This window comes from Mastomys coucha, unplaced genomic scaffold (genome assembly GCF_008632895.1).
Source record: "Mastomys coucha isolate ucsf_1 unplaced genomic scaffold, UCSF_Mcou_1 pScaffold15, whole genome shotgun sequence".
Classification (NCBI taxonomy): Eukaryota; Metazoa; Chordata; class Mammalia; order Rodentia; family Muridae; genus Mastomys; species Mastomys coucha.
The window spans coordinates 105205362-105226197 of record NW_022196897.1 but is presented as its reverse complement, the minus strand read 5'-3'; the positions used below and the strand labels follow the sequence as shown (position 1 = coordinate 105226197).

The 20836-nt window shown below is 53.2% G+C and overlaps 4 protein-coding genes across 16 annotated transcripts in view; 1 reads left to right on the top strand and 3 right to left on the bottom strand.

Annotated features, from left to right (window-relative positions):
- Window positions 1–2425, top strand: part of Sptbn5 (spectrin beta, non-erythrocytic 5) — a 47060-nt gene extending 44635 nt beyond the window's left edge. The window contains exon 67 of the mRNA XM_031371552.1: window positions 1647–2425. Within this exon, the coding sequence (XP_031227412.1) occupies window positions 1647–1659 (13 nt within the window). The 3' untranslated portion in view covers window positions 1660–2425. The remainder of the gene's footprint in view (window positions 1–1646) is intronic.
- Window positions 1951–11610, bottom strand: Pla2g4b (phospholipase A2 group IVB). Of its 6 annotated transcripts, none has more exons than XM_031371561.1 (20): window positions 11492–11610; window positions 9225–9321; window positions 8836–8972; window positions 8568–8696; window positions 8270–8310; window positions 8080–8122; window positions 7786–7840; window positions 7402–7532; window positions 7091–7174; window positions 6833–6870; window positions 6002–6137; window positions 5240–5376; window positions 4795–5017; window positions 4538–4655; window positions 4116–4253; window positions 3917–4021; window positions 3568–3747; window positions 3239–3405; window positions 2606–2792; window positions 1951–2522 (listed from the first exon to the last, which is right to left on the bottom strand). In XM_031371561.1, exons 2-20 carry the CDS (start codon window positions 9301–9303, stop codon window positions 2302–2304), a joined length of 2349 nt encoding a protein of 782 aa, XP_031227421.1. In that variant the 5' UTR covers window positions 9304–9321; window positions 11492–11610; the 3' UTR covers window positions 1951–2301. The 6 variants fall into 6 exon arrangements, with proteins under 6 accessions (XP_031227421.1, XP_031227423.1, XP_031227420.1 ...); XM_031371563.1 differs by having other exon boundaries at window positions 9225–9297; window positions 11492–11605; XM_031371560.1 differs by lacking the exon at window positions 11492–11610 and adding an exon at window positions 10352–11220 and having other exon boundaries at window positions 9225–9297.
- Jmjd7 (jumonji domain containing 7) lies at window positions 11362–17667 on the bottom strand. Of its 2 annotated transcripts, XM_031371566.1 has the most exons (8): window positions 17580–17667; window positions 13736–13889; window positions 13405–13658; window positions 13057–13113; window positions 12550–12645; window positions 12301–12377; window positions 11953–12112; window positions 11362–11847 (listed from the first exon to the last, which is right to left on the bottom strand). In XM_031371566.1, the coding sequence occupies exons 1-8, from the start codon at window positions 17641–17643 to the stop codon at window positions 11759–11761; spliced, it is 951 nt and encodes a 316-aa protein (XP_031227426.1). In that variant the 5' UTR covers window positions 17644–17667; the 3' UTR covers window positions 11362–11758. The 2 variants fall into 2 exon arrangements, with proteins under 2 accessions (XP_031227426.1, XP_031227427.1); XM_031371567.1 differs by lacking the exon at window positions 13057–13113 and having other exon boundaries at window positions 11366–11847; window positions 17580–17662.
- Window positions 17668–17751: 84 nt separating this feature from the next.
- Window positions 17752–20836, bottom strand: part of Mapkbp1 (mitogen-activated protein kinase binding protein 1) — a 52954-nt gene continuing 49869 nt past the window's right edge. For all 7 annotated transcript variants that reach the window (XM_031371558.1, XM_031371555.1, XM_031371556.1 and 4 more), the window contains 2 exons: window positions 20474–20559; window positions 17752–19951 (listed from right to left, as the gene is read on the bottom strand). In XM_031371558.1, the coding sequence (XP_031227418.1) occupies window positions 19724–19951; window positions 20474–20559 (314 nt within the window). In that variant the 3' untranslated portion in view covers window positions 17752–19723. The remainder of the gene's footprint in view (window positions 19952–20473; window positions 20560–20836) is intronic.

The window sequence follows — 20836 nt, the reverse complement described above, 5'->3', positions numbered from 1 at the left end:
TTGATTCTGATGTAGAGATGGAGGAACAGGACTTGAACTAGACACATCAGTTTCTGGTGGTCCTGGGAGTGAACTGAGGGCATATACTAGCCGCGGACCGGGATTTCTTACGGGGTCCCTGTTCCGCGGGACGAGAGATTCTGGCCAGGTGTGCACGGGATTCGACTTTTGACAAACAGACTAGACACGAGTGGTGTAAGGTCTGAGTGTATTTCTTTAAAAATGACATGAGGCTTTTACAATCATTGCAAAAGAGAAATGAAAAATCTGGCAGCTCAACAGTTGAGGTACCTCTGAGGCTATCTGAAACATACTGGGTCTAAAGCAGCAGCTATCTCCTCTGAACTGGTGCTGCATCCCCCGGGCCCAAGTGCTCTGGGCCCGGGGGACTGCGAGAGATACATGAATCTGAGTCTTAGCCCATCTAAGTTCTAGTGCTAGTCCTGTATGTGAGTCTAAGTCTTTCTTCCCCCAGTCCTAGTGCTAGACTGAAGTCACGTAGGCAAAACGACCCCCACACCCCAAGGTCACCTGACTTCTAAAAGCCAGGTGTAGATAACTCCTCTTCAGTTCGTTGCTATGGTTACAGACTAGGTGGCCTAAGTAAGCTCCTCAACCATGTTGCCTTTCTGGGCTGGGGGGTGGGGGGTTAGCAGTGGGGAACACCTGCCAAGCTAGTTCTAGGAGTGATTCAGTTGCAAATCTAATATGGCCTGCCTATGTTGACTAAGAATGAGGATTTCACCTGATCTTGCCCTGGGATAGTTCGCTCATTCTGTAAGCTTTCATGCCCTTCCCCCAATGCTGGAGGCTAAACATTTCCAAGCCAGGGTTAGGCTAGGAAGTTGGAACATTGGTGAAGGTCAGAAAGCAATGTCTGAATTTTCTCTTGTTAGCTGTAAGAAAATGATATCTTGGTGAGTTCCTAGCACACTAGTACAAGGACATATCTGGGCCACCTCTGAGTTTGGGGTGCCAGGCGACAATGCGGAGGCCGGAGACTGACTTTCCTTGAAGTTTACGCCTCAGATACCGCCTTCACACAAAGTGTGCGTGGCATATACTTTACCACTGGGATTTATCCTTTTTAAGATTTATTTATTTTATGCATGTGAGTACACTGTTGCTATCTTCAGACACATCAGAAGAGGGCATCAGATCTCATTACAGATGGTTGTGAGCCACCATGTGGTTGCTGGGAATTGAACTCAAGACCTCTGGAAGAGTAGTCAGTGGTCTTAACCGCTGAGCCATCTTTCCAGCTCTCCCCTCCCCCGACCCTCCTTAGCTATCTTTTACTTTACAGCTAAATTGTGGACTTGAACTCCCTCTTGTAGCCCAGGCTGGTTCTGAACTTGTACTCTTCTTGACTCCGTCTCCTGAGTAGCTAGGATTAGAGGCCTATGCCACCAGGTCCAGCTCATAGTGGCTTCTGGTGGTGCCAGGACAAGCACTTGCCTGGCTGACAGAGCTTGCTGGATCATGAGAATCAAAGTTGTTACCCCCTACTCAGCTCACAGCCTGTATTGCTGCTCTCCATACCTAAGCTAGGAGCAGGTGGGATGTTCCAGGGAGGGAGAGACCTAGACCCCATGTTTAGGGAGGATTCTGTGGTGGTTGGTTCCTAATCTGTCTTCTCTCAACAGGTCTAAACCTTGAAATGAATCCTGAGTCAACACCAATCCTTGGGCCTACCAGTGGAGACACATCCTGGGAACCACGCGACTACTGGCCCCAAGGGACCCTTCCCATGGCTGCTCAGGACCAGTGTGGGGAACACAGCTCCTGTCAAGAGGATAAGCAACACTGATGTCAGGTGTCACTGGCTATGCCTAAGATGGACCATGGCTTCATTGCAAGCTCTCTGTGACAGGACAGGGATGTCCATGCTCATGGCCTCTTGGGAAGGGACCTGCTTTCAGAGTGGAAGTAACAGCCTGGTACAGCAGATAATCTTGGGACAGCACCACAGCGCCTCCCGTTTATAAGCGCCCCCATAACATGTAAAGTGTTCCATGTCAGTGTCCGGTCATGCAGTCAACACTGTCCCCATTTCTAACAAGCCCCAAGTCCATTCACGGATGGCGGCCATAGCACCTCTGCGAGCAGCTTCTGGCCTAGACTCTGTGACAGGGCTGCTGACAGGTTAGTGTCACATCTTTGTGGAGCTGTGCCTGGACATCAACATCTCCAGAGTCTCTGGGGCACTTGGTGATGCTGATCTTGAACTCAGAGCAAAAGGGGAAGGAACTGATGATCAACAGTGAGCTGGGCGGGTGCCCAGCCAGGGAAGCTCAGCTGTCACTCCGGCCTAAACTGTCTGCGCTTTCTCCGCCGCTGCACGGCCTGGTGCATGGCCTCCCGCAGCCGATCCTGGTTGTTGCAGATGTTGTAATGCGTCAGACGTAACAGCTTGTCCACATCTTCCTGGCTGTAGGTCACTTTTGTGTAGTGGTATGGGGAGTCGGAAGAAGACAGATTCACCTCCCCAGCTGCCTTCTCCTCCGACGTACGTGGCACCCCTGTGGGAAGAGGACAGTTTGGGCAGAAGGCTTGGGGTCACCTGCACCGAGCCTAGGCTGGAAGAGAAGGGACCAAGGCTCACCAGGGGCTGAGTGGTCTTGGAAGGAGTCATTGACCAAAGGGAAGTGCAGCACAGCTGGGGCTTCGGGCTGGGCTGGGTCACAGAACATATGGCACTCCTGAGGCTGGCACTGCTCCTCAGGGCTGGGTGAGATGGATGGGAAAGGGATGCCCTGCTCCTGGCAGAACCGGCTCAGAAGCTGCAGCTGCTGCTGGGCAGGCAGAGGGGGCATTAGAGGGCTTATTCCCAGTGTGCTCAATACAAGGCTGACTAAACAAGCCCATTCACTAAGAGGCAAAGGACCTGGTGCTCAAACACCAACTTGGAGACTCCAGTGGACCTGGAGTCCCAGGCTCTCCTGAGTTAGTGGCCTCTGAAAGCAGGAGTCAAACTCCTCATGGGAGCCATAGAGAAACAGCAGGTATACCAGGACTTCTGCAGGGTTCAGGCACAGCAAAGAGAACCATGGTATAAGACAGATGAGCTCAGCTCCCACTACCAGAACACAGTTAACTTCCCTGGAGGGGAATCCGGCATCCATGGCACTTTTGTACTCACTAACGGAACCCGGGCCAGATACTGCACCCTAAAGCAGATCCATCCCATCAGGGCCCAGAAGCCAGGGAAGCCTACATGGCCCACCACCCTGGCCACCTGAAAGGCTCCATAGAGGTTGTAGTCCAGTGACAAGATGAGGTCCACATCCCGTGTTGGCTGCAGGAGGGGTGGGCAGCTAGTATTGATGAAATAGCCAACATCCAGGAGGCAGAGGTGGGGCTCGGCGGGTGTCAGCTGGTTGGGGAGCCCGTCCAGTTTGGAAGCTGCAAAGGTTTGGGGTTGGGAGAAGCAGCACTCTCACTGTGGGTTCAGACCCACAGAGACTGTCCCTGCTTGTCCCTGGTCCCCACCAGCCTGCCAAGGCAGCATGTGTGTCCTAAGGCTGAGGGAGCAGGAGAGCCCGAATTGAGCACAGAAGCAGATACCTTTCCAGGCAGAGAAGTGAGGGTGCTGGAAATAGTCCTTGTGGAAATGGAGGCCTCGTGTGAAGTTGTGGGTGGCCTGGGCCAGGGGACGCTTTGTCAGGAGGTCAGTGAAGAGCTCTGCGATCCTGCCAGCTGTTGTAGGTGGTTCTGCTATCTTCAGATGGGGAACCTGCTCTTTGTCTGCACGGGTGAGAGAAGGGACGAGGCAACGAGGGTGACCTTAGGAAAGGGAGGCCTCTGATCCTTTACCCCTGTCTGTGGTGACTGTGGAAGCAGTGGAGGGCCATGTGCTTCAGACACTCCCAGCTGGCTGCCCATCTCTCTCCTACAGAGAAGCCCAAGCACCTACCCAGGTTGGCCTGATCCTGGGCCCAGCGGTCCCAGAACTGGCTGGGGTCCGAGGACCAGTATAAGCTGTCTTGGAGGCTGGCTGCAAACAGATTGCTCCAGATACCTGCGAAAGGGGGAACAAGTGAAAGGTCCTCACCGGGCATTCAGCTGAACCCTCCCTCTCACTGGCTGAGGCATGAGGTGAGGGCCTCCCTCACCTTCTAGGAAGCAGATGCGGGACTCGGGAAGCTGCTTCACCAGCCGCCCCATGAAAAACTCAGAGCCAAAGAGCTCAGAGGGGATGAAGGCTCCGTACTTGGGGAAGCCGACTTCATAGGGAGAGAACTCGCACCATTCTGTGAAGACAATACACCTCAGCCACGAAAGCCAGGGACCTGGGCACCCAGACTCCTACCAGGGACTTTATTTCAGGGTAGTCTGAGGGCCAGGAGGCTCTCAGGCCTTGTTACAAGCAGGGACTAAGGCCTCTTTCCCAATCCCAAGGTATAAAAGAGCTGGTAGGGTGATAGTTTTCAGTACCAGGAAAAGGGGACATAAGATTCACCTCTTATACACAGGACTAATTATACTGTACTCTACCACCCACAAGAGTACAGGCCCCAGTTCCGAAGCTACTCACCCCCAAATTCAAAGGTACTCAGGCCCTGCTCCTTGCTGTTGAGGGCACAGTAGATAGGCAGAGGGTTCTGGCCTCGACTCAGGGCCTCTCGTTGATCTGAGAGTTTGTGTTCATGGGGCTGAGGGAAAGAAAGAGCTCAGCCTAAGCCCACAGCGTCTCGATGCCAGGAGTCTTTCCCAAATGTCACCCAGGGAAGGGCCCACCTCCAGATGGCTTTGCCTTGGCTTTACCAGCCTGGGGCCCACCCTTCTCCCTACCTTGTCGTGCAGCAAGGCCTCATTGATGAGGGCCCACAAGTTGGTGAAGCAAGTCGGGTGGCCTAGGCGAGCACGCTCAGCCAGCTCTTGCCGGTACCGCCAAAGCTGGCTGGGAGCCAGTGCACCCAGCTTGCTCTTTGTTACCTGGGTCTTCAGCAACTCAGTGGGCCCTGCTAGGTCCTTCTGGGACCACTCTGGGTCCTCATAGAGGTTGGCCAATGCCCTGAGGAAGGAAAAGCTTAAGAGCTGGGGAATGTCGTTACCACAGGCCCCCATCTGGCCATCACCGTCTTGTTCCCGGGAGCACACTGTGCCCTCCTGCGAGCATTTTTCCCAGTCCATGCACAGGGGCCCGTGGGGCTTAGGAATTCCTTTCTACTACGTTCCCTCTCCTGACCCTTCCAGCCAATGGCAGCTTCTAGCACTCAGCCCACAACTAACTCACCAAGTGGACCCTGAAGCCCCCGTGATATAGGAGATGCAGTCTAGAAGGCCGAGCTCCTGCAGGCCAGCCAGCTGCCCATACAAAGAAGTCATCGCCCGGATCCCCCCGCCAGTGGCCATCACAGCAATCACTGGGATCTGGAAGAGGAAAGCCAGGTTCAAAAAGGCTGAGGGGTAGAGAAAGCTACCTGGGAAGAGAGCATGATAGTCAAGGGGCCAGTCAGTCGACATGTGATTGAATCTTGGGACCGGCTCCGAGTTACCCCTGTCGAGAATCTAGTCAAAAGCAGCCTTCCAAAGGTCTCACTGTTTCAAACATCAGGACTCCAGGAACAACAGCCTAGCAAGAGCCAGGCTTTATTACTTATTGGCAGCCCATAAGGAGTCTGGGATCACTTTCTGGAAGCCCCCAAGGCTCCTTCAAAAGTCTCCCAAAGGTCCTGCTCTCCAGTGCTGGTCTGAACCTCTGAGGACGATTCTGAGCCAAGAGACCCTCCTCGTACTGGTGAGTCTACCTTACTCATCAATCAGGTGGGGGAACCAAGAAACAGGGAAGGCGGGTCAGCCTGTGTGGAAACTCCCGTCTGTGAGCAGCAGGTACCTCATGTATCACTCTGACAACATTGAGGAAGAGGAACAGGGCAGCAGGGCTTGCCAGTGACAAGCCTGAGTGGGCACCAGCTTGCACAACTGTCCCGGCACTGAGCCCCGGGCCTGAGCAGGCCTGACAAACACTCCACCTCGCCGTGCTCAACCCTCAGACCTCGTCCTCGTGCAGGTCTTGGTCCAGCTGTAAGGCCTTTTTCAGGGCGGCAGCCACCACTTGCTTCCTCTTGCTTAGGAAGGCCTGCTCCTCGGGGCAGGGCCCACTGCCCAGCCGCACAGCCAGCTCCTTTGGTCTGGGGAGAAGGAAGAGATCCAGAAGCAGTTACAGAAAAAGGAACTGGTTGGCTTCACCAGCCAGACCCCTGCTCTCTCTACTCCCTCCTCAGTCCTTGCCATCACTTGCTGTGGAGTGAGGGGCACGGGGGCCAGGTGGGGAGAGAACCCAGAAACACACACATACACACACACACACACACACACACACACACACACACACACGATTGTGGTAAAGCAGATGTTGAAACTGGGTGCATCCAGGTTCCAGGGCTGAGCTCCATCTCCAAGTCAAATCTCTCCCTCACCCACATCTCCAAAAATGATGACAGGGCAGAGAAGGCCACTACCTCCACATATTTGTGATGAAAAGCCGCTCTCCCGAGACAGCAACTCCTCAACAGTCTCCAAGCCAAGAGGCACACCTCCCCCTTCCTGGTGTCCTTGCTCTGCCTCAGCCTCTGGCATTGTCCTCACCTCCCTGCCTGCTTATCTAGATAAGACCCTGATCCTGGGTCTCCCAGGATGGCGTACTGGGCAGGGCCCACACATACTGTAGCAAATCCAAGCGGGGACATTAAGAATAGCCTGTCCACGCTGAAGCCTCCTCCTGATGCAGAGCCCCATGCACCCAGGAGGTGCTGCATCTCCACCTCCCCCTCATCCTCCTGGCCTGACTGACCACCTGCTCTCCCATTCCCCAGAGAGCTCTTACCCTTCTTCTTTCTTGAGTTCCAATCTCATCAGTGGCTCCTGGAAACCATGAATACTATAATGAGAAAGGCTGGGTACCTCCACCCCACTGTGGCCTTGGCGCACCCCAGAACACCCATGAACCCTTGGGCCCCAAGCCCTTTCAGAGTCCACCCTTACACCCACTGATTGCCTTGGGCATAACCTGAAGGAGGCGGATTGCAGACCAGGGCCAGCAGCAGCCCCGTGCATGAACCCAGCTTCTCTCGATGCCCAGTACCTGGGATGTGGGGAAGACGAGTCTCACCAGCTGCGAGGAGGGTAGAGTTGGTAGTGGCACCTTCAGCTGCTCTTGGGGGTCATCCTTAGGAACAGGGAGAGAAAGGACCCTTCCAGTCATTACTCCTTTCTTTGCTAAGACCCCACCCACTAACTCCCTGTGGCAGGGACAGAAGAACAGTAGGGAAGGGAACAAAGGCACGAGACCTGGCAGACAGGAACAGGGCAAGGGGGCGGGGCGGGGGGAGCACAGCTCAGGCTGAGAGAAGAGAGGCGGTGTGGATCTAGGGTCCCAGGAGCAAGGCACGCCACCTGCAGATGAACACTCAGATCTTGCTCCCAGCAGGCTGGATAATGGAAGCGGAAAGATCCAGTGCCCACAGAGGCATCCTGTGGTCCCTCACAGGCCCCAGCAACCATGAGTTGAACTTTGCGCTCTGACCCTAGAAACAGGAACCAGAACCAAAACTCAGGACAGGATCTGTCCATGGAATGCCTTATCAAGTCTGCAGGGAAATCCGTCTCTGACGTGGTCCAGATGGAGCCCAGGGGAGTCCCGGCATGAACTTGCCTCCCAACCTTTGGTCCTGTCTTGGGGACCTGAAAGCAGCCAGTATATAACAAGCTTACCCCCTCAGAAAAGGAGAAGAGACAGGAAGAAGGGTGGAAGAGCTACCTACAGAGGACAGAACTCACTCTTTGGGTCTCCTGTCCTCTTCAGTTCAACATACAAGCAGGAGAGCTGCCGGGCCTATGGTCAAGAGATCCCCTTAGACACAAGCTGTACCCCATCTCTGGAACTGTACACTGTGGGCTTCTGGTCCCCGTTCCCAGAACATTCTTACATCACCCTTAGTCACTAAGCATTTACTTGAGATGTACTCTCTCGGGAACATGCATACCAAGGCCCCCAACTCGGCCTACATGAGCCAGACCGTATGGACAGCATGAGGAGGAGCTACTAGGGGGAGCCCTGGGTTCCTCACTCACCACCAGGATACCATTGCTGATGAGCTGTTCCTCACAGTCTGTCCTGGAAAGAGGCCCCAGTGACTTTCCAGGCACTCCTTCCTCCTCCTCTACCAGGGAGGGGTGTCAGCCTTGGTGAGCTGGCACTGCCCCTCCCAAAAGGGGGCTCTCCACTGCCACTCACCACCCCTGCCCCGCAAGACCAACTTACAGAGTCTGTAGCCGAAACTCAACTTCCAAGCGCCCATCCTCCTGGAAAGAGAAGCAAATCAGAGGGACTGGCAAACCAGAAGGGCGGGGAAGGGTGACCGCCCCTTTCCAGGTCACTCTGTCTACACTCCCTGGACTGCTCACAGAAAGCTATGCTTCTGACCAGGCGAGAAAGAAGTTGGAGACAGGACCGTTCCTTGGCGAAAAGTCACTTGGGATTCCTGAACCTCTCCCTGGAGCAGGGGGAGCTCTAAAGCTCCATCTCCAGAACTGGGGACCCCTACTTCCCTGAGCTTTACCTGAGTGCTCAACGAGAAGCTCTGGTGCTGAGTCCCAACTTGCAGAGTCCCCACGTCAAACAGCACTGACAACACTGGGTCATCTTTGGTTATCAGGTCCTGGTCAAAGACTTTCAGTTCCATAACATTCTGGAAAAGGCACAAAGAGAGGCAGCTACAGCAATGAGATGGGTGAGAGGTGAGCGGGGCAGGGAGTGGAGGACTAGGAGACACGTGTAGCAATGGAGCACGGGGACAAGGACAGGGCCAGACCTGATGCCTGGTCTACCTTGAGCTGCCTATGGATCCGGAAGTGGAAGTTCTGATTCCAAACAGGGTTTCGGCTGTTCTTGACGGTGCGTGTCTGGAGCACGTGACTGGAGGCCGTGGGCAGGTTCAGAGTCACATAGCAGTCAGAGGATGTTACTGCAGGAAGGAGGAACATGGGTCAGGTATGATCAAGAACTTTCCTAGGCTGCCACTGAGTCCATTCTTTCTCCCTGAGACTCTTATGTCCACAGGGCTGAGCCTTCTTCCACTTTCGGGATCTTCTCTCCAGCAGCCATCTGCAAGACCAGCCCGTTCTTCCTGGGAGACCCTCCCACTGGTACTTAGCTACTCTGAAATGGCTCACCCTGCTGGCTGCTTAGCTAAGGGCCAGGGAAGCAGTGTGCTTACCTAGGTCCTTGGAAGGCAAGCCATTGGCCTGGAGGACGCGTACAGTGAGCAGGCATGTCTCCGGCACCTTTGCCTGCATGTAGACGGGGCAGGTTTGCTACAGGTAGATGGGGGTCAAATGTGACTGGGCCACAGGGGAGATTGGGACAAACTCTTAAGGCTTAATTCTCTACCAAAAGGACCAGGTCCACCTATACCCATCAAAATGCCAGAGTGACACAAGATACCGCGTCTATATGACACCTTCCCGTAATTATATAACACCATGCCAACTCCACACCAAGCGCTCAGCGGACATTTACTTATTTGTCACATACCCTGTGAAGGGAGCTATGATAATGGCCAGCCCTGAGAGGAAACTGAGGCCATTTTCCTGAGGCCTGGTTTGGCTCAGAACACAGGCAAGCTAGTTTGTTAGTGTCACACACTATTTCTGGGTATGGACCCTTTATGTTTTTAATCCCCCTGCCTTACCACCCCACCCCACTCAGGGACAGGAAAGACATTGGGGCTTAGGCACCATGAGTGAGCTAAAACCCATGCCATCTACCCCATGCTAGAAATGGATTTTGCAGGTTTGGGATGGCAGCCACCAGCCCAGACCCCCACACTGGCATCCTCCAGATCTATGGGGGTCTCCAGAGCTCCTTCCAACTCCCCTCTGCTTTTGGAGCTGTGGACACTTGGCAGTGTGCCAGGGAGGAGGATGCCCTTGCCACCTGGCCCTTCCTTTTAGTCTTCAGCCAGATCTCTGGAAAGGTGCCAGTGGTCAGGTTCAGGAAACTCCACATGGTCAGGAGCAGAGCAGAGCTGAGGAAGTTCATCTCTGAGGCACCCCTGGGGCTCCCACATGCCAAGCATCCAAGTCTGAAGCATGGAGCAGCTACTTCTTTCTAGGCCTCCCAGAACAGCAGATAAGATTCTCAGAATTCTAAGGGTCCAAATCTATTGAGTTCTGCCTGGAACCCATTCCCAGTTCTGGCTTCCACTCTGTGTGGTCCTAAAGCTGAGAAATATCCCTCCTTTTGCTCAGAGAAGCCCATAGGCCCCTTTAGAAACAGTAGCCACCAGGCCCTGGATGGGGAGCCAAGTCAGAAATGGAAGCCCAGTGCCTTATGGAGCCTTACCAGAGCCATGAGACCAAGTCCACAGGAACAGGAATGATGGGGCAGTGGCCACAGGACCAACAACTGTCGGCTTTAAACCCAGAGCCAAGGTGAGCCAACTGGCCACACATTCCTCTTGGATCCCTCCCACAGACTCCACCCAAGCCCCACGCCCACTGCTGACCCAGCCACCTGCCCAGGAAGTGAGACACCTTAAGCTAACGCTGGAGTCAGTGATACCTCCTGGAGTTGGCCACAGGCTCCCTCAAGTCCATTCTCTACAGTTGTCGCTAGCTGGGCTAGCCAACCAGCCCTGAGAGGAGGGGGTTCTCCTCTTGCTGCTAGAGGTTGGACAGGACAGCAGACAGTAATCCCCCAAAATAGCAGTGAACACTGGGGCTGAGGATCATGTCGTCGGTGGTGGGTCCTTTCGCAATCTTCTTCCCAGTGCCAGTATGACAGGAATACCCAGTCTGAACTGGAGCCCTGGGCAATCTCAGAAGAGTACCTCAGGCCCCATCACAATTTTGAAGGGGCGTGGCTTCCATATAAAACAGCTCTTCAAAGCCACGCTAGGCTGCCTCCACCCCTGGAGCTGGGTGGCCAGGGATGAGGCCTATGGGTTGGCATGCGGGGGGTGGGGGGGTGGGGGGGTGCTCTCCCTGCTCTTCAGCAGGATGACAAAGGAGTCTGGGTGTGGAGATCAACTCCTTCTCAGAGAACAGCTCAGGAGGAACATGGTTCCTGTCCCTTCCTGTTTATATTTATATAGAACAGGGGTCACCCTCCGTGCTCCAGACCCACCAGCTTCCTTGGATCTGGGAGAGGAAAAGCAGAGTCTGGGACACAGCTAGAGATAGCACTGTGGCCCTGAGCCAACCAAGTCCCACTCAGCTAGTCACAACACAACTGCTGTGGGTAGCAACCCAGATGTGGATCTGGCCTGCGCCTTCCAACTAGGGTCATCTTGAACTTTCAAGCCCTCAGCGGGCCACAGAAGGCAACTGTGATGGGGAACATGAGAACAAGTGTATCAGTGTCACCTTTTATTGACCGCTTCCTCTACGTTGGCCCATGTCTATTCCCACAGCTCTGGGAGCCAGAGCCATTATTATCTCCACTTTACAGGCAAGGGACTGATGCTAACATGCAGTGACTCACCCAAGGTCACAGCACTGGTGAGAGGCACTGCTGTACCTGATCCGCGCTTCCTTGTCACCTGGGTGGCAACTTCCCGGGCATGTTCACCCCCAGATCTGCCTGGTATTTCCTGGTCCTCCAACTATATTCCAAGTTCCTTCAATGCCTGATTTCAACACAGGCGGGAACCTGGGTAGCAGGCAGGACATATGCAAACTCCAGGCTGCCTCTAGAATCAAATAGCTCCCTCAATCCCCACTGTCCTTTGCAGTGTCTGTATGGGTCTCATCAGTCAAGGCCTGTGGCCCGAGTGAGGGAGTCCATCAGTTGAAAGTAACTGTACTTGAGGTCATACTCCATGTCATACCAGAAATTCACTGTGGAGAGGAGAAGGACCTGGATGTGAGATTTTAAGCCAGAGCCACCCAACCTCTTGTTGGGCTATGGCAGGGCCTGCCCTGGATGCCCCGGGTGCTCCTTACCAGCAATACAGCCATGGGACTGCTGGACATGGTGGAACCACAGAGCTGGCAGGTACAGCATCTCGCCGGCCCGCACCGTGCAGCGAAGGGCCCGTGCCTGGCTGTAGCTGGGGTACCGGGCCAGGTCTGGAGCCAAGGGGTCCAGTGGGATCCAGGGTACCTAGAGACACAGCAGCTGCCTGGGAGCAGGCCCTGAGGCCCCCAAGATCTCCAGCTCTGTCCCCTCTCCTCTCGGCTTGAAGAATCATAGCCTAGGGATTTTCGGAGTGGGACACCGCCTCCCCAGACCCTTTGGGCCTATTCCCCAGAGGTCTATCCACTCCCCAGAGCCAAGAACAGGACAGAAACCTTCTCCATGGCTTCCTCGTCCACCACCCTAAAAGTGCCCTCTTCGGTCAGCTGGTAGGTTGCTGGTGTGTAGAGATCTGAAGGCAAGGTCAGGGAGACAAGTGGCCCACAGCCTGTCAGGCACTCCCAGCCTAACCAGCACTGTGTTCCCTGCATACAGAGACCAGAGTGCTGGGGCCCGTGGCAGAGACCTCTTGCTGCCCTTCCCTCACCGGTGGCTACCAGGTTCTTTTAGTTCATGTCACCTACTGTAAGGGATGAAGGGCCGGTCACTGGGTGGATGTAACAAGAAGTGTTTCTCTCCAGAGACTACACAGTACAGATTCTCATAGTGGTCCTTGTGCACTGCCGACACACGGAAGGCCTGGAGTTAAGGGGAGGAAAGCAGGCCACACTGTCCTCAGCCCCACACCCCAGGAAACGCCCACACAGGATCAGCAGACTTGGGGAGATCCCGAGGTTTCTAGCAAGCATCCCAGAAGTTGGCCAACAAAAGCTGGTCGTGGGCTCCCTTCATCTGGATCACTAACAGCCTTTACCTCCTGACCCCTGCTCTCCCATCTACCTGACTTTTGAAGAGGCTTCTAGAGACTTAAAAGGTACGGTATTCCCTGTCCCCAGTGCTCCCGCCATCAGAAGAAACTCTGTGGTGCCTTTTGGTATTGTGGACCCACAATGAGGTACTCATTCTGGGGTCCACCTTTCTTCCCTCTGCCCCTCCAGCCCACTCCCCACTTCAGGAATCTCCACACCTACAGGATGTCACTGCGGCTGCGTCACCCAGCCAGAAGTTCACGGCATCGGGCATTTTTCCTGTGGGACACAGTGAGTTAGTACCAGGCTGAGAACCACCCATGTGTAGGGCAGCTATGCAGAGATATGGGTGGGAGCGAAGAGTGCCAACAAATCTGGGAGAAGGTGATACTGGGAGCACATCCCCCGGGATGGCAGAGACAGTAGCCTGGGCAGGGTTTCTGCCTGGAGTGGGCAGGTAGTGGCTCCTGCCCCAACAGAACCAACACGAAAGGCAGAGAATGAACAAGCAAGCTGAGCCCTATCTCCTCCCTTCCCCCCCATGCCCTGCCTCTTACCCCCTCCACTCACCCAGTGACTCAGAGGCCCAGGGCACATGGGACTCAATGTCAGACAGAAGCTGGGGCAGCTCAGTGGGCAGGTTGGAACACTGTTTCTGCACATAGAGGACTCCTGGGTGCTGGGCCTGACCCTCCAACACATCTAACACATGGCTTATGGGCAGGCGGCGTTCTGCAGGCATCACAAAGCGGTCCCCTCGCACGGCATCCGCATAACCATCTGGAGTCACAGCCACACTCACTTCCGTGGAGCCCACTGTGGCTCTGAAGAAATGGGCGCTTGGTTTGTAGTCTGCTGCTAATGGTCACTGGTCCACCCCACCTCCCAAGGAACACCTTACCTTAAGTAGGAGGGGGACCACTTCTGGAGGGCTGGCCAGTGCTGCAGAGCATTTCGGATAATGCATGGCCTATTAGGGCATACCCAATCCCGGTAGAAGCAGAGTGGGCTTGGAGGCTCATCCAGGTAGGGTACAACACGAGGTACACTGAGGTCTTAAGAAAGAAATGGTGGAGGAGGAGGCATGAGATCTGTATAACACAGTCTCTTCTTGCAGATCCAGATGTAGAACCCTCAGCTCCATCTCCAGCCTGCCACTTTCCCCACCATGATGATAATGTACCCAACTTACATCACGCTGCAACAAGAACCCTCTATGATGGACACCCTAAGCAAGGCTGCTGTTGACCTAGGAGGCCTGCACCATTGAGCTGGTGGCCACAGGCTAACTGGGGTGGGTCTGGCTCTGGGATGACCCCCCTCCCCACCACCGTGTTGGCTTAAATAGGAATTGCCCCACAGACTCACATGTGTGTGAATGCTTGGCCAATAGGGAGTAGCACTATTAGGAGGTGTGGCCTTGTTAGAGAAAGTGTGTCACTAGGGGTGGGCTTTGATGTTTTATAAGCTCAAGTCTGGTCAGTATAACACAGTCTCTTCTTGCGGATCCAGATGTAGAACCCTCAGCTCCGTCTCCAGGCTGCCACTTTCCCCACCATGATGATAATGTACTAAACTTCTGAAACTGTAAACCAGTTCCAATTGAATGTTTTCCTTATAAGGGTTGTGGCGGTTATGGTGTCTCTTTACAGCAGTAAAATCCTAAGACACCCTCCAACGGTGATTCATTGAACATCTGAAATGGACCCAGCATTGGGCCTGGCCAGTGTGGCTGAGAGGACAACCCTATCATCTCACCAAGTTTATGGCCTATCTATCTATCTATCTATCTATCCGTCCATCCATCCATCCATCCATCCATCCATCCATCCATCCATCCATCCAGGGAGACAACTGTCTAGTGACAACGATAGAAGACAAGTAGGGACTGAAGTGAGCTCTGGTCTCACGAAACAGTCGCAGCATGTTTAGTCACCTATGGCCAACACTTATGCACTGTGCCACCTATGGAGACATTAAGTGACTCTCTGTAACCCTTAAACTGATGTGGTGGCCCACACCTGTAAACCCATCACTTCAAACCCACCCTTGGCTACATAGCAAGTTCAAGGCCATCGTGTGTGTGTGTGTGTGTGTGTGTGTGTGTGTGTGTGTGTGTGTGTGTGTATCTGTTGCTTGACCCTATCCCAATCCCACCCAGGGCTTGGGTGTCTCTAAGTCCTGTTAATTCTCCCCTTTCCTTCCCTCCAGAGCTTTGGGTCCAATGTCACCCTGATGAAGCTTCCTTTCCTGACCACCCCTTTTTAAACTGTCACTTGTTAGAAACAATCTCTATCTCCTTGCCTAGTTTTTCTCTACAGACTTATCATTACCTGACCCTGTATATTTTTTTCCATCTCTTTCTTTATTGATCTGTCTCAGCAGACTAGAAACACCACGATGGCTTGATTGTCATGTTTCCTGGTGCACCCCTACAACATTAGCACATTAGCACACAGTAGGTGCTCAGCAAACATTTGCTCAAAGTCAAATGAAGTGCCCCACATTCTGGCTGGCTGGTCGCTGCAGTGAACAAACTGGCATTTCTGGTGGAATCCCGTTCCCCCTCAAGAATATCTGTCATCTGAGGTGCCATCTCACCTCGTCATATACCTCATGAAGGATCCTTTGGTAGCTCACTGTTACCCCTGGCAGAAGCCAATCCGCCTTGGCATGCATTCAGGCTGCTCCATGACTAACCCCAGCCCTTTTATTTCCCAGTCTGCTTTGCTCCAGTCTCCTGCCTAACCCTGACCAGATGCCTTCTACTCTGGCTCCTGCTGCTCCATATCTCTCTTGGCTTTTATGAGAGCGGTGCTTTGCTTTGTTAGTTTTCAACCTTAATGTCTGACCAAAATGCTTTAGCCCCAACCAGAAGTTGCTGCAACCCTTGACAAAAATATACTTCACTTGATCCCTGAGGTCACGCTAGCTCATAGATCCCCATGCTGACTATCCTGCCTTGCAGGCAGTCAGAAAGTGAATATCTTTAAATTGGAAATTGGACCCACATGGGATGTCACTGGTAGGCCCAGGAAAACTGCAAAGAAAAAGTCACATGCTTGCTACCTTCAACAGGGGTAAGAATTACCAAGCAGGCCTGGAAGGGAAGAACAACAACCCTGCAAGGCAGAAATCTTAGGGGGAACTAGGGTTCAGGAAGACCGGGTTGCTCTTTGGGATCTGTTTCATAAGGCTTGGGATTGAACCCGGGCCTCCTACATGCTCTGTGTTACTCTACCCTGGAGTTTAAAATGTGTAGAGATAGCCTTTTGTTTGTTTGGTTTGGTTTTCTGAGACAGGATTTCTCTGTGTAGCCCTGGCAGTCCTGGAACTCCCTCTATAGACCAGGCTGGCCTGGAACCACAGAGATCCTCATGCTTCTGCCTCCTGAGTGCTGGGATTAAAGGCGTGAGCCACCGTCACCTGACCTGAAACTGCCCTTTTGCATCCTTTGGATTTTCTATAATTATGCTAGTTTTATTTGCTCACCATTACCTTTAGAGGATGGGTATTTTTCTCCCTTGAAGCTTCAAAATGAACTCCCAACAATTCCTTTGACCCAGCAATTCTGTTAAGAATTTAACTGATGAAAATAAATATGAACACAAGACTGCTCCCAGCTCAGCCCTCACTGCTTCCTGTACATGACAGGCACAGCCCTGAGGCTCTGCTGACTTGCAACTGTCCTCTAACACAGTGCTTCCTAACCTGCTGCCCTGTAATACACTTCCTCGTGTTGCAGTGACCCTAGGCCATAACATTATTTCGTTGCTACTTCATATCTGTAATTTTACTAGTTATGAATCATAACATAAATGTCTGATGTTCAGGATATCTGACATGAGTGAGACTCCTCTGGGGTCTTGACCCCATAGGTTGAGAATCACTGCTCTAACCACTTGTGTGTGACAAAGCTGGTAAATTGACAAAACTGTGATCGATCGATTGCTCTCTCTCTCTCTCTTTCTCTGTGTGTGTGTGTGTGTGTGTGTGTGTGTGTGTGTGCTGTGTGGAGGCCGTTGACATCAGGTGTATACCATTCTCCACTTTATTTTCTGAGACAAAGCCACTGAACCTGGAGCTCAGCAGTCAGCAGTCGCTAGGCTGGCTGGCCAGGGAGCCCCTGAGGTCCTCCTGTCTTTACCTTCCACCTCTGGAACCCCATCAGACATTCACCTTCACCACACCCAGTGTTTTACGTTGGTGCTGGGGATTTAAACCCGGGTCAACATGTGCTTAAACACTTTACCTACCCACTGTGCCATCTCTCCAGCTTGTTTAATGATGAGGTAGTGAGGAGCAGAGGAAGAAGAAACGAAACACATAGTAGAGGAACAGCCAAAATCAACTGGGCGGCTGCCTACAATCCTCAAAGCTTGGAATCTGAATGAACGAGGCAAGTCAACTGCTTCTCTCCTCAGAACCCACCAGCATCCGAGATATTTGAGGTGAGAGTCTTCCGTATCGAAAGTATAGCAATGCAGAGCACAGGGACTCAGCACCCCGCTGGCTTTGAGAATGGCACTATGACTACCGTCGGAGCTGTGCAGGGTCTTGAAAACTACATCTGCACCCCACGGAGGCAGCAAGGCGTGCGATCGGGAGCTGAGGACCCGTCCGTCAGCTAGAGAAGGGTACACACGAAAACGTGTGGCCACCGGTCCAGCACTCAAGCACACATGACCTGCGTTCCCGGAGCCCCAGACTCCCTCTGAGCTGTCCTCGTGCGAGAGTCCACTCACCGCGAGCCGCCGCCGGGAACTCTTGCAACGCCCTCCGCACTGCCTCCAGAGCCGCCTCCGCCATGACGCCCGCGGGAAAAGAACCCGCCCCTATTTCCGCTCCAGGACAGCAGTCCCGCCCCCGTTTCCGCCCTCTAGGAGGTGCGACAAGTCGCGCTCTTTTTCGAGTTTGCTAGCCAGGTAACAAATGATTGTGTTTATTGACAATTTCATACATCCGTACAAACGAAACGTTAAAACAGCCCCACCCCGTACAGCCGGGGAAGAGACGGGCGCCACAGTATAAAAGTTATAAATAAGGGGCTTTTAAAACTGGGATGGGACAAATCGGGACGTGGGCAGCAGTTGCCAGTGACCTCAGACATGCAGAAGGGGACAAAGTGCCACCGGCCACAAGACCCCACCCATGCAGGGTAGTGGCGCTCCCTCTAGAAGGGCAGGCTGGCATAAAGACTCTAAAACCTGGTGGAGGTCTGGGCAGTGGACCGACTTCTAACCCTCAGACTGCCAGCGGGCCCACCTCCAGCGCTACGGTTCTTTGGGCTAGGAGTTTGGCTCTTCGGGTGGTAGAAAAATGGGAACACGTGGTTTGTGTGTACTCAACACTCAGGCTGAACCAACAAAGCTAAGCACCCATTAAATTTAGTTTCCTTCTAGCCTCTGCATTCAGAGCTTGGAAGTGGCTTCGAGGTTCCGACAGGTTTTTTGTCATCTAAACCTGGTGAAATGTCACTCTGCCTTACCTGATGCAGAGGAAAGGAGGGCCCAGGCCCAAAGACATACTCACTCCAATTCCACAACCACCTCACAACTTGTTCCTACCTACAGCCTCTCTTTTCTTTACCCTCTAACAATTACCTTAATTCTAACCCTACCTCTGCCACCTACCTGTCCAGCTATCACTTTTCCAGTGTGTCCATTCCACAATCTCCAGTGTCCAGTATCTCTGGGCACCCAACACTGCCTTTGAAAAAGAGCCTTCTCCTTGAGCCAGGTGCCCCATAGGCCATCTCCTGTCAGCCTGGCTGTGGACACCAAGACTCCAGAATTTAAGTTAGTGTATCCATTCCTTTTTGTGTGTCTGGATCAGTGTTCCAATTAATCCAGGCTAGTGAAGCTGAGGCAAAAATGCGAGGAAACTAGGTGCATACCAGCCAGGCAAGTGTTCTAACAATGAGCACTCAACTGTGCATATGAGATGTGTGTGTGTGCGTGCATGTGTGTGTGTGTGTATGTGGCCAAGGTTCTAGGAAGGTGGGCCAGTGCCCTGTAAACCATGAGGGTACTCTCAATACAGGTTTCTGATTGCGCATTGCCCAGGATGTAGGGAGAAAGCAGTCCCCAGGGTTTCAACAGTTCGCTGGAGACCAGGGTGAGAAACCAAGGAAGCCTAAGGGGCTGAAGAAAGTAGGCCAGGCTTGGGGTTGCCCAGCAGAGGGGCTTTACTGTCCTGCAGCAAAATCCCACAACTAGCTCCACAAGGGGGAAAAGGGATGGGGGCAGAAAAACGCTAGGGCTCTCTTGCAGGGAACATGGGATTGGAATGTGGGGGCTCAGGTCCTGATAGGAACTCAAGTCTGCTAATGGCTGGGAATAACCTGGAGGCCAGGCAGCCTTTCTCACTGCCAGGAGTTGGGGGGAACCACCCCTGCTCTGGCAGGCAGGGGAGTGCAGCTGGTGTGGGAGTAGAGGTAAAGGTCTACAATTGGCTTTAGGCTACAAAATACCACATTACCTTTCATCTCTACCCCAGAGTACCCTGTGTATGCTCCACCCCAGGGAGCTCATCCCTGAAGTAACTTCAAATGGCTTCTAAGAAGAGAAGGCCAGCCCTTCCCAATGTCCCCAGGTGAGGCAGGCTGCCCTCCTACCCCTCACAGCACCAAGATGACATAGACTCAAGACCTGCCCTGCTATGAGCCCCAGGCTGGGCTTTAGAGGCAGGAGTCCCAAGGAAGTGAGGCAAGAGTCAGGGAAATAAATTAATAAATACAGGGGCCCCATGAGGGTGGCCAGGAAAGCTGCTTTGCCTCTCTCAACACTGATCACTGCTATCCACTCCAGACATTTCCACATTTTCTTGAGTGGAAGCAGGGCTACAGATTGGAATGGAGAGCATTTCTCTTGGGACAGGCTTCAGGAACTCAGAGTCTGCGCTCCATGCGCCGCTCCACAGCTCTTAGCAATAGCTCTGAGTACTGCTCCAACAGGGCCTGAGTTTGCTCAGCCCCCACAGCCCCAGGGCTGCCACCTGGGCTGGACAGCACAGCCCCAGCCAGAGCCTCGAGCTCCTGACGCACTGAAGAGAAGGTGTCTCTCAGGAGACGAGTGATGTGGCTTTGCTCTGCTGAAGGTGTCTTACAGCTGGTCACCTGCAACAGGAACACTGAAAGTGAGCTGGAGAACTGGAGAACAGTAGAAAGTAGAATATGGAAAAGGGGGTCTACTGGTGCCCGCCCAGTAGAAGGGACTGCCTAGGAGTTCTACACACAAGAGCAGGATGATCAGTCACTCTGATGAGTGACCAATGAGAATCCCTCCAGACAACTAGACATCTACTCCTTGACAACTTTTTCCAACAACTCTCTTTCAAATGTGACTGTTACATTGTTTCTTATATCAAAAATGCCCAAACCATTTTGGGATATAAAAAAGAGATAATAGTCATGAATTGGGATTTTCTTGAATGATATGGTGTTCCACGCTACAACCCTGTTTCTTACCTAGAAATAACGAACAGATTCTGGGGTTGAGAGGCGTGGCCTGGCTTCTGACCCTCCCATTTACTATGCTCAGAATATTTTTGAGTGCTCCATTCAGCATGTAGAACCTTTTGCTACTGTTCTAGACACTCAGCTGTCAAGCACAGCCTACCAGTGCTGCCCAATACTCACCACTTGGTAGAGCTGTATGGCCTGGCGTACATTCCCCTGGAGCTCTGCCACAAGCTGTTCACATTGTTGCAGGCTCAAGGCCAGTTCTGAAAGACAAACACCAGTGAGGCCCAGCTGCTTTTTCAGGCATCCCAACCCAGGCAGGGCTGTGATCTCGAGCAGGGCTGTGATCCCTACCAGCCCACAATCCCTGCCTCTTGCCTCCCTCCCCCCTTTTCTCTTTCAACACCTTCCCCAACACCACACAAAGTTTAGAAGGAAAAGCCAGCCCTACCTCTATCCCCAGAGCCAGCCCTAGTATCCAGAACACACTAAAGGGTTCACTGGGTTAAGGGGAGCTCATGAAGGGTGGCAAGAGTGTCT

Excerpts from the sequence above, each read along its gene's own strand:
- Pla2g4b (XM_031371560.1), bottom strand. Across the intron at positions 6,138-6,832 it reads GAACTCAAGAAAGAAGAAGG|ACCAAAGGAGCTGGCTGTGC; the intron begins GTAAGAGCTCTC and ends CCTTCTCCCCAG. Across the intron at positions 3,406-3,567 it reads TCACTTCTCTGCCTGGAAAG|CTTCCAAACTGGACGGGCTC; the intron begins GTATCTGCTTCT and ends AAACCTTTGCAG.
- Jmjd7 (XM_031371566.1), bottom strand. The coding sequence starts at position 17,643 with ATGGCGGAGGCGGCTCTGGAGGCAGTGCGGAGGGCGTTGCAAGAGTTC. Across the intron at positions 13,114-13,404 it reads CTGGGCCTCTGAGTCACTGG|GAAAAATGCCCGATGCCGTG; the intron begins GTGAGTGGAGGG and ends TGTGTCCCACAG. Across the intron at positions 12,113-12,300 it reads ACGAGGAAGCCATGGAGAAG|GTACCCTGGATCCCACTGGA; the intron begins GTTTCTGTCCTG and ends CTGTGTCTCTAG.